Raw genomic sequence first — 13,523 nt, 5'->3', positions numbered from 1 at the left:
TACCAATTGATATTAAAAGTTCAAGATTTTTTATATCGGTTTACCCCTATTGTAGTGCTTTTTAATTGCTGTAAAGAAATGCTTTTTTTTTTTTGGTGCAGGTGAGCATTCAGTTAATCCCGAAAAAATTATTGAACCAGACAAGTAGAAATGAGAAGGCTCAATCATTTGATGAATTATTATAAATAGTAACTATGAAAGGACACTATATGATGGACACCCATATATAGTAATGCCTAGAATATAAACGCAGAATATAAAACCTAGAAAATTATGACAAATAGCATTACATGAAGGCAGTGTAGCTTTCAGATCTATGTAGAAATACAAGGGCAAGTTGCCAACTAAAGACTCTGAAAGCATATTCAAGGGTGTAGAGTCGTGGAACGAGGAGATATTTTATATATATATATATATATATATATATATATATATATGAAGGAGCTCATGATCTATCCATCACATACATGTGATGATGGTTCTGTGTGTTTTGTATGTTTGCTTCTAATAATATAAGTAAATCCAATGTTCATAGTTCACTTTATTCATCTTTCACATTGCTTTGTCCTTTTGTTCCTCACTTGTCAATTCTCTCTCCTTTTCATCACAACTCATTGTCCCGCGCTTTTAATTCTCACTTCACAACTTCATCATCTCCTCATCTTTCTATATATCTACTTCTTTTTAGTCGGAACGGTTTATTTATGAACTAGTTCGATATAATTGAAAAGTTAACCCGGAAAAATGACCTGATGTGTCTAGAGTATCCTAGAGTTGACTTCAGATGACTCACTGGGTTGAGTGGATTACCCAGATTATTTTTTCAAAAGAAGACTATTATAGGCACAAAATGACTGTTTTTTTTTTTTGGGAGGGGGAGGATGCTGCTTCAGTTCTTTCGTTCTTACTTTCACTCATTATCACTAATTTAATCTTGAGTTAATCCCAATATAACTCACTAACAACCGGTTTGTTGAGTGGTTCCATTTTCAGTACCCTGCAAAAAAGTCATATTAATATGTATTAACGATATTGAAAATTTGATGACCTTCTATTTATTATGATTTATATATACTTAAAATTTGTCACAAAAATTTTCATGTATAATTTAAAAAAAATGACATTTTAGAACGCTACCATAGTGTTTTCAGCTACACTTTGCATTTCAGATGTTACACTAACATAAATTATGTGGTGGCGATAACTTTTAGAATCCAGCTAGCTGATGATAGAGTTACGTGGGGGAGAATGTGGAAGAGTGTGGGTGTGAACACAGTAGCTTTATATGCACAATCTCATATTCCCATATTCCAAAATTTATTATTAGATGGAATATTAAGAAATATTTGTGCTATTTTTAAGATATATATTCAAGTCATGTTGAACTGATACTTCATTCATATTTATTCCCAAATAGAACTTAATAAAAATTAATATATGGCCGTTGAAGAAGGAGTCAAGAATTCACTTCTTTTTTTTCAAAAATTAAAATTCTGTCCATAAATCAAATCTAATTGAGCATAGTTTACCATCCGATATCAAATCAATGCTCGAGATTAATCTTTGCTGTCCACGAAAAATTCTCTTTAGTCATAAAAAAAAATCTTGTATCTTGTCTTAAATTTAGAAGCAAAACGTGTTTGTGGTCTATACATGAGAGAATAAACACACACACACATGTACACCATCCGTGGTTATATATGAAGACTGCCTAGCCCCACTCTTTTAATTGTAATTTTAGTTAGAGTTAATACAAACTTTAGTCCTTCAAATTTACTTTTATTTTGATTTTAGTCCTTAAAGTTTTAAATCATAGGTTTTGATCTATCAAGTTTTTTTTATTTAAAACATTGGTCCCAATAAAAATATGGATTATTTTGCTCTTTTGAGAGACTAAAATCTATAGTTTGAAATTGATGAACTAAAACCAAAATGAGAGCAAACTTGAAGGACCAAAAATTATATTAACCAAAATAAATATAAAAGGACACACCATTCCCCCCCCCCTTTTTTTTTTAAATGAAACACTGCACACTTTATATTAGAGATTAGAGGGGGTCCATACTTTAATAATCTCTGTTTTAGTGCGATCATGTGTATGTAGTTTAATTAATATGCCTTTCAGAAAAGTCCTGCAGGCCGGCCGTAATTATTAATATATAAAATTAGATTTTGTAATGGGAAGAAACAAAAAGAGCGAAGAAAGTACAATTTAATTATAATTAAGGAGGGAGAAGAAATAATGATGGTTCACACAAAATAATCCACTTCCTCTTGTCTTCTACTTCTCTATATTCACACCCACAACCTTCCATATGCATACACACATGCAAAAGTTTTCATCACATCTCAGCCTTATTATATATGCTCATGCATTTTATATATAAACAGTTAATAATTACCCCCTCCAGACGAAGAATTGAATTATATAGATAAAAAAATTGGTTAAAAATAATAAATATGTAAAAATACATTTTATTTTGAAAATTACCCTTATTTTATAGAGAAAGTGAAAAAGGTAGGTAATTAATGCAGTGATATACCATAACCTGTAGCTAATGGAAAATGAAAAAGATTGCTTAAAATTTCTGACATCATTTAAGTGTATCTTATAAATAGGATTGAGCCTATCTCGAAAATTTTATTTTATATATAGAATAAGAAGAAGTATTAAGAACCTAAAAAGGTACATTAATTTGTTCAGACCATCAAAGTATCAAGCATTATGGACAACAATATAAAATAAGATCATGCTTGCCTTATTATTGATTGGCGTGTAATTTGGCCGGTTCAAATTCCACCACAAATCTTCTTGACCACTTTCCGAACAACAAAAAAAAAAAAGAAGAAAGAAAGAAACTATGGCTTCCATTAAAATTCAAATTCCAGTATTACTTCAGTGCCATAGATAAATTTTGGTTAATAGTTATCGTCATGACGTGACCACATTCTTACCACTAAGAGTTTTGTCTCCCAACTTCAACGACACTTGATATAATAACAACCATAAATTATTTCTTAATAAAAGGTATATTATCTCATAACCAATAGCGCAGTAGAATCAACTTTTTTTTTTTTGGCTTTCGTTATTCTTAAATAACCACTTATATATATACCTTGTTAATAAAAAAATTGTCATTGTAAAGTTTTATACCATGAGATAATCTAACTTGTTTGATCTTAACCAATAATAAATATTTTATTCCACTAATAACATTTATTTTGAATGCACGAGAACAAACATACTCATCTGGTCGTATTTATAAGGTAGAAAGAGAAGAAAATTTTTAATCTTAATTTATAATTTTACCTTTCATTTATTATTGTGTTGACTTTATTCTCATATGATATAGTATATATTAAATAGAGACAAAATTAGAAAGTTATTGAATTTTAAATGAAAATTAATAAAGTTAGGAGAATTACAATGAGGTTCCAAAGAAAAAAAATTACAAAATAAGTTTTAGAGATTGACATTCTCTATTTTAGAACTTGTCATTATAGGTTGCTTAGATTGTTATTGGAACATTTTAGTAATTATTTTCCTTTCTTGAAACTTGATTGTAATTCTTCTAATAAAGTTTTAGGTTTTTATTGGTCTATATAAAATATGTTGGAAGTGACTTATAAGTAGCACCAGAAAAGTAATACGTATTGTTAATCACTTTATTAAAATTTGAGAAATTATTAAATTTGTAAATAGATATAAATTAATTGAACTAAACACGCACAATTTCTTTACTTTAATCATCAATTATAACTTACAAACATAAACCTAAAAAAAACACACACAATAACGACGACGCAACAACAACTAATCAAATTGGTGACAACTCAATAGAAAATAAATTAAAGTTATCTAGTTTGTGAAAACAGCTAAAAAAAGATGGTATCAAAACTAAGATACCGACCTAAATCCAGGGAGGTTTTGAGGTTAGGTGCTACTCATCGTCTTTTTATGGCCCTGGTCTTTTTACATTGAGTTAAACAATTTGTAAAAGAAGGTCCCAAGAGCAAGAGAAAACAAAAATGACAACATCTTCAATAGCTTTGGTGAATAGCACACAAAAGATACGCAAACCAAAGGGAAAAAGCGGTTGGTGGGGATGTAATCATAGCAAGCTTGCTTTTCTGCATCATTTAGCTTGCAATAGATTGACCACCACCCCACAAATTGTTGTTCCTATATTAAAATCAAAAGTTATATACATATATATAGCTAATTGTAAAAATATAAGAGGTATGTTTATTTATGTGTTTCTTATATTTTATTGTTCAACACACAGATATATATAAATATATATATATATATATATATATAGTTGAGGTGTCAAACTCTTAGTATATTATATTGAAAGGGCACTGTGCGCCATCATGAGCATGTTAGCCGAATTTAGATACACGCTTTGACGTTATTGGCCATATATATGAGGCCAAACACAAGAGTGCTTTAGAGAATATTCGCCTCATTATTGGGTGGGACGGCTTCAACCCTCAAAATTAAGATTATTACACACACACACACACCCCAACCAAAACCCAAACTTGGAAGCAAAAGCCACTTCATGATTTGTAATTACACTCCACCTTGTTTCATTATTCCTTATTTTATAATATCTTTAGGGTTATAACTAGCTAATTAAACATGCATGGGCCAGTATTAATTTATTGGTATTTTCTTGAAACAAGGAAAACAAAAGATAAATTAAATATCATGGATATTTTGTGTTTGCCACATAAATTCGTTTGCTTTCGTCATATTATAATTTGTCGCCCATATTGTCTTTACACCATACTATAAGAAAGAGCCAAAGCGGTTTTATGCGGCTTACATACGAACCATATCAGTTGGGAATAGAGGTTTCGTCTTTGCATTGTTGCACAGTGAAGTTGGAGCCAACCATTGGGGTTATCCTCATCAAAAACTGGGAACAACATCCTTATCACCCAAACCTTTCGCATTCAGTGTGATAGAGAAAAGAGAAATAAGCATAAATGGGCACTCTGCAATATTTCGTCACGAGCTCCTCACGTAGGGCACTGAAAACTATGTGTTTGGCTTCACCCGCACTTCATTCCAACCAACACGTTTATGGGGGACTATTACTTTTTGTATCCTTCTGCTGCTCATTAGTTAACTATATTTCACCCTCAACTCAGCATACAGGGATTTACATACCTTTCTTGTTATAATGCACTTTGAAGAGACTTCACGGAGTACTTGATGAGATATGACTTAAGTTTTTTTTAATATAATCTATTTTCAAAGTCATTAATTACAAGAGAGAGTGTAATGTAAATTTAAAAATTTTCTATTTAGATATCGGTGGGTAAAATCAAATAAATAATTTATTTCATTTTAAAACAAAGTTAAGAACTCAACCAGATGTTTTTGGTCCCAATAAGGTGATTAGAGATGCTTTATAATGAGGACAAGAAAGAGTATATTTAATTGATGATGCGGACCACGTCTTTCTGATACGTGCTTTCGCTTTCCTGGTGGTAAAGATTTGGGTAATCATCGAAAAAGACTTCATTAGATTCTTGAAATCATGGCTGCTAATTCACGGTGGCCCTATATTAAAAGCTTCAGAGTATAAAAAATATAGCGGACAGTTCCTTGAGCAGTGAGGATAACCGGTAGTAAGCTCAATTTTACACTTAATCTATCAGATAATTCAACTAAAACTGTACTTAATTATAATCAATCATGATCAACGATTTTGTGTGAAGATATGTATTTTCCATAGTCATCTTTTTTTTTTTTTAAACCTTGGTACAATTTCCACAGTCCTCTAACGAGCACTTCCAAAATCGTTTTGCACTGCCTGGAAAGGATACTTATTCCTGCAGCCAATGCCCTTTTCTGGGGCCAATATTCCAATACTCAGAATCTGATTGGGCCCATTTGACTGAGCAGGTAAGCAAAGTTAAGTCAGTAGGCCCAAAATCCAATTTGACGGTGTGGAACTGTGGAATGCGGATAATATGCTATTACAGGGCCTCCAAGTGATTTCATTTCACTAAAAAGAAAGAGCCCATGATCACATTCAGCGGAGCTCAATTGGAAATAATTTTGTCCAAACATTATCAATAAGGGTTAATCCAATTAGTAAGAAGTTGGCTTATAACTCATAATGTAGTGAGTTTGAATCTCACTTCCAATATGAAAATCTTATTGGTAAGTGATTTGTGAGTATTTATGTAAGTTCTTTCTGAGCCTGGTAAACTCCTGAAACCTAAACATTTTCTGTAACAAAAAAAAGTATCAAAACATCTTTTGCATTCAGATTCGAACTCAAAACACCTTTCTCTCTAGGAAATACTGTTGGTTTGAAATGGCCATAATTTTAAACGGAAAGGAAGAAGAAAACGCTGCACATGCAATATTATGAACGTTACGTGCTCTGGCAGCTGTCAATATGAGACAGTGGCTCCATTATTCTTGCTTCACCTACGTTGGCAAGTTTTGTGATGAACCAAAAGCAGTCAGATTAAAAACCATTCACCACACTCAATCAGAAAGCATCTCTCACAACTTGAGAAATTAAAAGGCTTAATTACCAATCTAACCCAACAAGATGAATTTTGGCAAGCATTATTCTTTTCTTTCTCCATCAAACACTCCTACCCTTCTCTTCACAGTTCTCTGCGTCACCCTCACCCATTCATTCTCATTCCATAAAACCCTCTCTTCTTCCCATTCAAATTTCCATAAACCACCATGCAAGGCCGTGACGGCATTCCGATCCGTACCCCACCCCACCCGAAACCCTTCGGTCGCCGCCACACCGCCCGCTACTACGTCCGGCGTGTTCGTGACAGCCTCACCACTCGAGTCTCCAAAGTCATATGCGCCACTTTCTTGAGTTTCCTCGTCGTTATTGCCATCATCACCTTCGTTCTCTGGATAAGCCTTCGCCCTCATCGTCCTAGAGTTCATGTCCATGGGTTTTCCATATCGGGTCTGAACCCAGAATCCAAGTTCAACAATGCTCGGATAAATTTTAATCTCACCACCCGAAACTCCAACCAGAATATAGGGATTTATTACGAGAATATGAACGGGACGGTTTATTATCGGGACCACAACATCGGGTCGACGCCGTTACTTCGTCCGTTCTATCAGCAGCCAAAGAAGACGACGGTGGTTGACGGCGTTCTGAGGGGGCCCACGTTAAAGCTGAGTAGTGAGCGGTGGAAGGAAATGCTGGGCGATAAGAGGGCGAAAGGGACCGTGGTGTTCCGTTTAGATCTGACGGCCAAGATAGCATCCAAAATATCGATGTGGGAAAGCAAGCACCATCGGATGCATGCCAACTGTGACGTGGCTGTGGGCCCCGATGGCTCCCTCTTAGATGCTTACAGGGACAAGAGATGCCCCGTTTACTTCTCTTTCAAGTGACCGGGGAGTGCTCTGATTTATTTTTTCACTCTCGTTTATATTTTTTTAATTAAATTTTTATACAATCCTATAATAAATAATTCAAATAAAATTTAATAAGGTTCGCTTGTTTCCATATTAATCTTATATTTTTATTTATCTCTTTACATTATATGCAATTAATTATGAGCATAGAAAAAATCTAAACTTTGCATTGCAATTCACAATCATTTTTTTGACCAGCCAATTCACAATCATTACTGTAGTATTGTTATTCATTTTGAATATAGTTTTAACATTCGTTCAGTGGGCCAGTTCGATAATATTAACCTAGAGGAAGATTATGAAATAAATTAATTTAAAGCACATATCTATAAAATTAATTAATAAATTAAGTCGAAACGTATGAGAAACAGGACCAATGCGGGATCTTCGTTTTGCGTACACAACTATTTGCTTCGGCATTAACATTCAATATAATAGTAATACAACAAAATGATGTCCTTTAACATATCATCTGATTGAAACTAAAATTTGTTCACATAATATAGTCATAACAAGACCAAAAAGTGGCAAATAATTTGTCATTTTAACAAGAAAAAATTAAACAGAAAAATGTATTTCAGTACCAGATTGGAAAACAAAAGACATCACTATAATTAGAGAGACAAATACTAATAGTCTGAGGTTACTTATAAAATTAAATCCATAAACTCTCGCTCATCAGAAAAAGTTTTAACTTCTATGTCGCCACCTTGGTTGAATTTGGCAACACTCAGCTGCTAACACCGACATTGCAAGGCATATACTACCTTCAGTTCTAATTATAATATTTAGTTTATAGATTTTATAATTAGGACTTGAGGTAGTGATTATGGAGTTAACAAGTAACATGAGAAGCTGAGAGCTGCACTTGACTTGGACTTTGAGATTTTCGGGTTTGGATCTTTTCAGAATCCTTCTTTCGTCTTTTTTTCTTAGTATCTATTCTCCACTATTGGATTAAACAATAAATGGTTTATATTTAATATTTTAAAAAGTAGATATCCACTTTTTCTCTCCTATCTATGTAACGTTATAATAATAGTTTTATAAAATATGAAATCTAAACCATTCACTATTTGATCCAATGGTAGAGATCAGATACTGAGGAAAAAAAAAGAAAAAAAAAGGATTTTAAGAGGATCGAAAACCGAAATTTTCTATGCATATTTTGGTTTACGCGTTTCGAATCAATACGATCGCCTTGGTCACAAGCAAAGGTACAAATTCTTTCCCCACTTGTTGGTAACAAGGCATCGGCGCCAGAGAAATTCCTGCTGCCTCCATGCAGCCATTATTTTGAGAAAGCTAATGAATCCTCTCATATCAGGTTCCACCCCATTGCGCTCCAAATCTTGAGAATTAAATAATGTGCGAACCAAAGAACTTCTACGTTTGGCTGCTTGAATTTATAGGCCTCTTGGGTCTTCTTGCTTTCATCCTATGGCTGGCCCTAAGACCCAAACCTCCCTCCTACTCCATCGACTTCGTCTCCATTCCACAGTCCTCTGATCAGAATGGCACCATCATTTACAACCTCGAGATTGAAAACCCAAACAAGGAGTCTAGCATTTCCTATGATGACATAACTGTGAGTTTCCTGTATGGGCAGGATCAGGTGGCACAATCAACCATAGGTTCTTTTCGTCAACGAGCTGGTAAGAGCAATAGTATGTTTCAGAGTACTAATGCCAACGGTCGAGCTCTGAAGCCTCTGGTCAATGCGATTTCGAACGCCACAGCTGAGTTGAAGGCTGCTCTGAAGACCAGGTTTCGATATAAGACATGGGGAATTAAGAGCAAGTTTCATGGGGTGAACCTCCAAGGTACTCTGCCCATTGGTCCTGGTGGGAAGCTTTCGGGTAAGAAGAAAAAGTATCCCATCAAGAGTCCCTCCAAGAAAACCACAAGGTTCAAAATAAAGCATTGATCACTAGTCCCATCTGTGTCTCTCTGTGTCTGTGTGTAGATTTTTCATTCCTTCCTAATAGCGCATGCACCAATCCATAGTGTGTGTGCACACCCTCTTGGTCATAGTATTTGTGAATTTTTTTTCCGGGTCTGAACTGTATCTGTGGATTGAAAACACAAACTTTGTAATATATTGTGATTAGAATTCTTCTAAGGTTACACAATCATTATGTTTTTCTAAAATCTATATGTGATCAAAGCCACAATTCAACTTTTGCAGATGCCACTTACCAAATTCGGTGTTTTACGTTTCATTTGTTGTTATATATTTGTTGCTGTGTCAACCAGTCATGTTAATAATCTCAAGACTTAGAAATGGAACTTGATAAACCATCAAAGTATCAGGCATTTCAACGGAGAGCCCCAGTGCTTTGAACGTCACATCAAGAACAAGATAATACAGAATGAAAACCAACATCAATTGCACAGAAGGGAGAGATTCACCAATTTTAGATTTTTTTTCTTAAATATTTTTGTGCTGCTAGATGATTTTAAAAAAAAAAATTATGGCACTCAAGTTGGCACATGACACAGATGCTTGAGTTTAACCTACGACTGCACACTGCCTACCGTGATAAATCTAACCGACTTTAAGGACTCCGTTTCCCTGAAGTCCTACAGCTGCTAACGATTTGTCTCCTCCATTTGTGAATGGAAACCTGCAAGGCAACACAAAGGAGGTAGTTTAAGAATTGATCTGACAAAAGACGTGTGAATGTCCAATAATAAAATTAATCATATCTCGGACGAAAATGTCCTAATATTTTGAAAGAAAAGACAAAAGGTAAAAGGACAGAATAAATTCCTTACAGCAGGGAAACCACCATAATCCCCAGGCTCTTGGATGTCCTTGGTGACACAACTAGTAGCTGCAAGCCGAACCTGGAAGTGCCATACGATCGATGATCAGATATATCCTCAACCCCAACTTCCAGTTTTCAGTGTAAAAAAAGTACCATAGCAAAAGATATTTACATTCAAACAGATTCGCTGTTTATCAATAGGTAATACAGCAATTAAATAATTCTAATTTCTAAGTTGTCGTTGTTCTAAGTTGTTCTGGGAACCAGCTATGCTGCAAACAATTTCCCCTTAACTTCCAGAGATAAAATGTATTGAGGGGTTTAAAAACTTCAGATTAACCAATATATCTGTATATTTCCAATGTTTTTCAAGCCTGTTCTTAATTTTGTACCACTGGGAAAAAAAAAAAAATGCAGCCTTTCTAAATCTAGTTCAGTATTATTTATCTCATAAGGCGCACTCAGCGGGTCCGTTTATTATACATTCACTAGCCATTCTGAAGGCACCAAGGCCACACAAAAGGCTAAAACCTTGCAAGATTAGATAAGCTAATAAATACCTTTGATACAATGGAAACATGATCTCGCACAGCTACTCTTCCCCCCATAGTCACATAATCACCTATGCTGAAGGGTAGCATACCAGACAAAGTTGTAACTCTTGAAAAATTCAAAAGCTTCAGCATGAATTATTTTGAATACGAATTTGACCACAAGCATCAATCTGATTTATAAAAAACAATGATCTTTAAGAAAAGGAGTTGTGATAACATACGTTGCTGAACCTGCAATACCTACTTGCCCACAAATCATACAATTCTTCCCAATAACTACATTATGACCAATCTGCAGAAACAATTAGGACAGAGAGAAAAAGAATTCCCAGTAACGGTATACTTAATCATACAAAAGTTAGATGCTAACCTGTACCAAGTTATCCAACTTTGTATGATCCCCAATGGTTGTATCTCTCCAACTGCATAATTGATCAGTCACTAGCATAAATATTGAGTCTTCTAAAGCTCACAAGTCCCAAAAGAAAATCAAACTAGAATATATGTGTGTGTGTGTATATATATATTTATACATATATTTGAAAAGAAAGGTAAGCATGAAGCAATCAAATCCCTACCTGCCCCGATCAATGCATGTATTTGCACCAATTTCCACATGTGCCCCTATTATGACATTCAACATCTACATATTTAAGCAAGAAATGCAATTACGGTTAATCCAAACCAAATGTAACCAATTTAAAATTATATATGCCCATATAACATAAAAAAAAGTACATCACAGAAACATATAAAGATCCCTGAGATTATTTGTGCATTTATAAGCAACTTCTAATGAATCACAGTATTGATATTTTGTGTTTAAACAAGGTCTAGAAGTAAGCAATCTTTATATTAAAAAATTGGTAACATGAGTGTTCAGAAGTGTATGAGGTATTTAAAAATCCTAAGCTCAAAAGCACAAGGCTGATGATATCGGTCATTCTTTACAATCCACCTTTTTAAGGACAGTGCATATGTCAAAGAAGAAAGTTGAAATAAGACAACAAAGAACTAGAATTTGACATCAAAGTAAATGAAGAAAGATTACCAACCTGAGGCTTCTTTATCACATTACCACTACCATCTACATAAAATCCAAACCCTGCAGCACTTACATTAAGCTTATCAGAAAAGAATGAATTCCATAAAATACATTTCTAGTATCAAATTAGTTGATTTAAAGGCGCAAAGATAAGTTATTTAATAATATTCATAATAAGGAGAAAAGGGTGAGGCTCATGGTCTTACTAATATTGTACTTGCTTCAGGCTATATAGTGAGTTAGTGATAGGAATTCTTTTCTTTATCAAAGTATATAAAAGTCTAGAAGACAAGCAAGGGAAGTTGTTCAGCTTTACCGTCTTGACCAATGCAGACTCCATTGTGAAATACACACAAATTACCGACCTGGCAATTACTCAGAGCAACATTATACCTGAAAAAGAACAGCAGTTTAATTAAAACCGCTTGAGCATAAATCCAAAATTCTAGACATTTGGCAGAATTTAATCTGATGAGATGTACATTCAAATTATAAACATAGCATGTAATAGAAAGGATGCACTAGATACCAATAATAAAATGATGAAGACTAACACCAACAACAAGTTAAATTAATTTCTAACCATGTTTCGCAATAACCACAAGGTTAGCCAGTGAGTGCAGACAACTCGTTACTAATCACCACCAAATATTCCAAATACAGAGCAAACTTGACATCAAGTCCCATGCTCTTGAAATCATTGAGGGTCCATCTCTCAAATTTGCATCATAAATAACCCATACCTATATGTTTCAAATTACCAGTGTGTAAATTACAAAATGAGATGTAGCATATGCTCAATACAACATAATATGTGCTTTTGAAAGTCAGTTTCTACTTTCTGAATCAACATATGTTTACTGTCCAAGCCTTGACAGGTAAATCCCCTACAGTAAAAGCTTTTTGCAATTATAATCCTCTACTCTCAGAACAGGCGTCCTGCTTGGTATCAATGATCAGCTAAAAGCATTTACGTATTTAAGCAGAGCACATAAATTTCAGGGTTAGACAGAAATTCGAAACCTTTCGTACATAGAAATGTGTAATACTAACAAACATCGTTAAAGAACGGGAAAAACATGGATCGTACCCTATTTTTGTTGAATGGCCAATTATAACAGAAGGCCCAACAATCGTTCCAGACCCTATATGAACATTTGCTCCAACAACTGCTTTTGGATGAACAACAGCGCCAATCTCTACAACCGCAGATGAGTCTATGGAAGCCGATTCGTGGAAAGTGCCCCCTCCATTGAGCCATTTGTGAAACTTGTCAGAACAAGGTCCAGAACCATCCCCTAATCTTGAAAAGCAAGATAACCGCAAACGGGAATTAATAAAATAGATGCGAAACGAAGTGACGCACATTAAATAAGATGCATACTAAATACTAAATAGAGCTATGTTGGACCACAATTCGCAACTAAGCAGCTTCTTTGACTTCAGCTAGCTTTATCTCCCTCACCCCTAAAACTAAATGAATTGGGTCAGTGAAGATTTACCTGATTGAAAAGGCCCAGATTGTTCGGGCGAAACAACGGAAAAATGACGACGGCTAGCAGAGTGATGCAGAGCGATCGGCGAAGTGACTTGAAATTGAATTTTTTCAATATGATTGAGATAAAGGATTGAAGAGGCGACTAGCCTCCGAGCAGTGGCAGCCATAGCCAATTCAGTTAACGAAATCGAAGCTGGAAAAGTAGGAACGGAAAGCGGAGCTTAAT

The 13,523-nt window shown here is 34.5% G+C and overlaps 3 protein-coding genes across 5 annotated transcripts; 2 read left to right on the top strand and 1 right to left on the bottom strand.

The window, feature by feature from the left end:
- The first annotated feature begins 7,060 nt into the window (after positions 1–7,060).
- Positions 7,061–7,405, top strand: LOC114744531 (uncharacterized). Its single transcript, XM_028932698.1, has one exon. It carries the CDS (start codon positions 7,061–7,063, stop codon positions 7,403–7,405), a length of 345 nt encoding a protein of 114 aa, XP_028788531.1.
- Positions 7,406–8,569: 1,164 nt separating this feature from the next.
- On the bottom strand, positions 8,570–13,523 carry LOC114744536 (probable UDP-3-O-acylglucosamine N-acyltransferase 2, mitochondrial). 3 transcript variants are annotated; one of them, XM_028932703.1, is made up of 11 exons: positions 13,302–13,523; positions 12,890–13,097; positions 12,116–12,192; positions 11,810–11,859; positions 11,333–11,397; positions 11,125–11,176; positions 10,976–11,046; positions 10,761–10,827; positions 10,208–10,279; positions 9,968–10,056; positions 8,570–9,498 (listed from the first exon to the last, which is right to left on the bottom strand). In XM_028932703.1, exons 1-10 carry the CDS (start codon positions 13,462–13,464, stop codon positions 9,988–9,990), a joined length of 894 nt encoding a protein of 297 aa, XP_028788536.1. In that variant the 5' UTR covers positions 13,465–13,523; the 3' UTR covers positions 8,570–9,498; positions 9,968–9,987. The 3 variants fall into 3 exon arrangements, 2 of the variants coding, with proteins under 2 accessions (XP_028788536.1, XP_028788537.1); XM_028932704.1 differs by having other exon boundaries at positions 8,570–9,281; XR_003740109.1 differs by having other exon boundaries at positions 8,850–9,498; positions 9,629–10,056.
- Positions 8,777–9,556, top strand: LOC114744537 (NDR1/HIN1-like protein 2). Its single transcript, XM_028932705.1, has one exon. The coding sequence runs from the start codon at positions 8,796–8,798 to the stop codon at positions 9,354–9,356; it is 561 nt and encodes a 186-aa protein (XP_028788538.1). The 5' UTR covers positions 8,777–8,795; the 3' UTR covers positions 9,357–9,556.

Source organism: Neltuma alba, unplaced genomic scaffold (assembly GCF_004799145.2).
Source record: "Neltuma alba isolate B1F8T4 unplaced genomic scaffold, ASM479914v2 tig00004377_pilon, whole genome shotgun sequence".
Taxonomy (NCBI): Eukaryota; Viridiplantae; Streptophyta; class Magnoliopsida; order Fabales; family Fabaceae; genus Neltuma; species Neltuma alba.
Note: the sequence above shows the minus strand (reverse complement) of the source record. Positions and strands in the feature narration are given on the sequence as shown.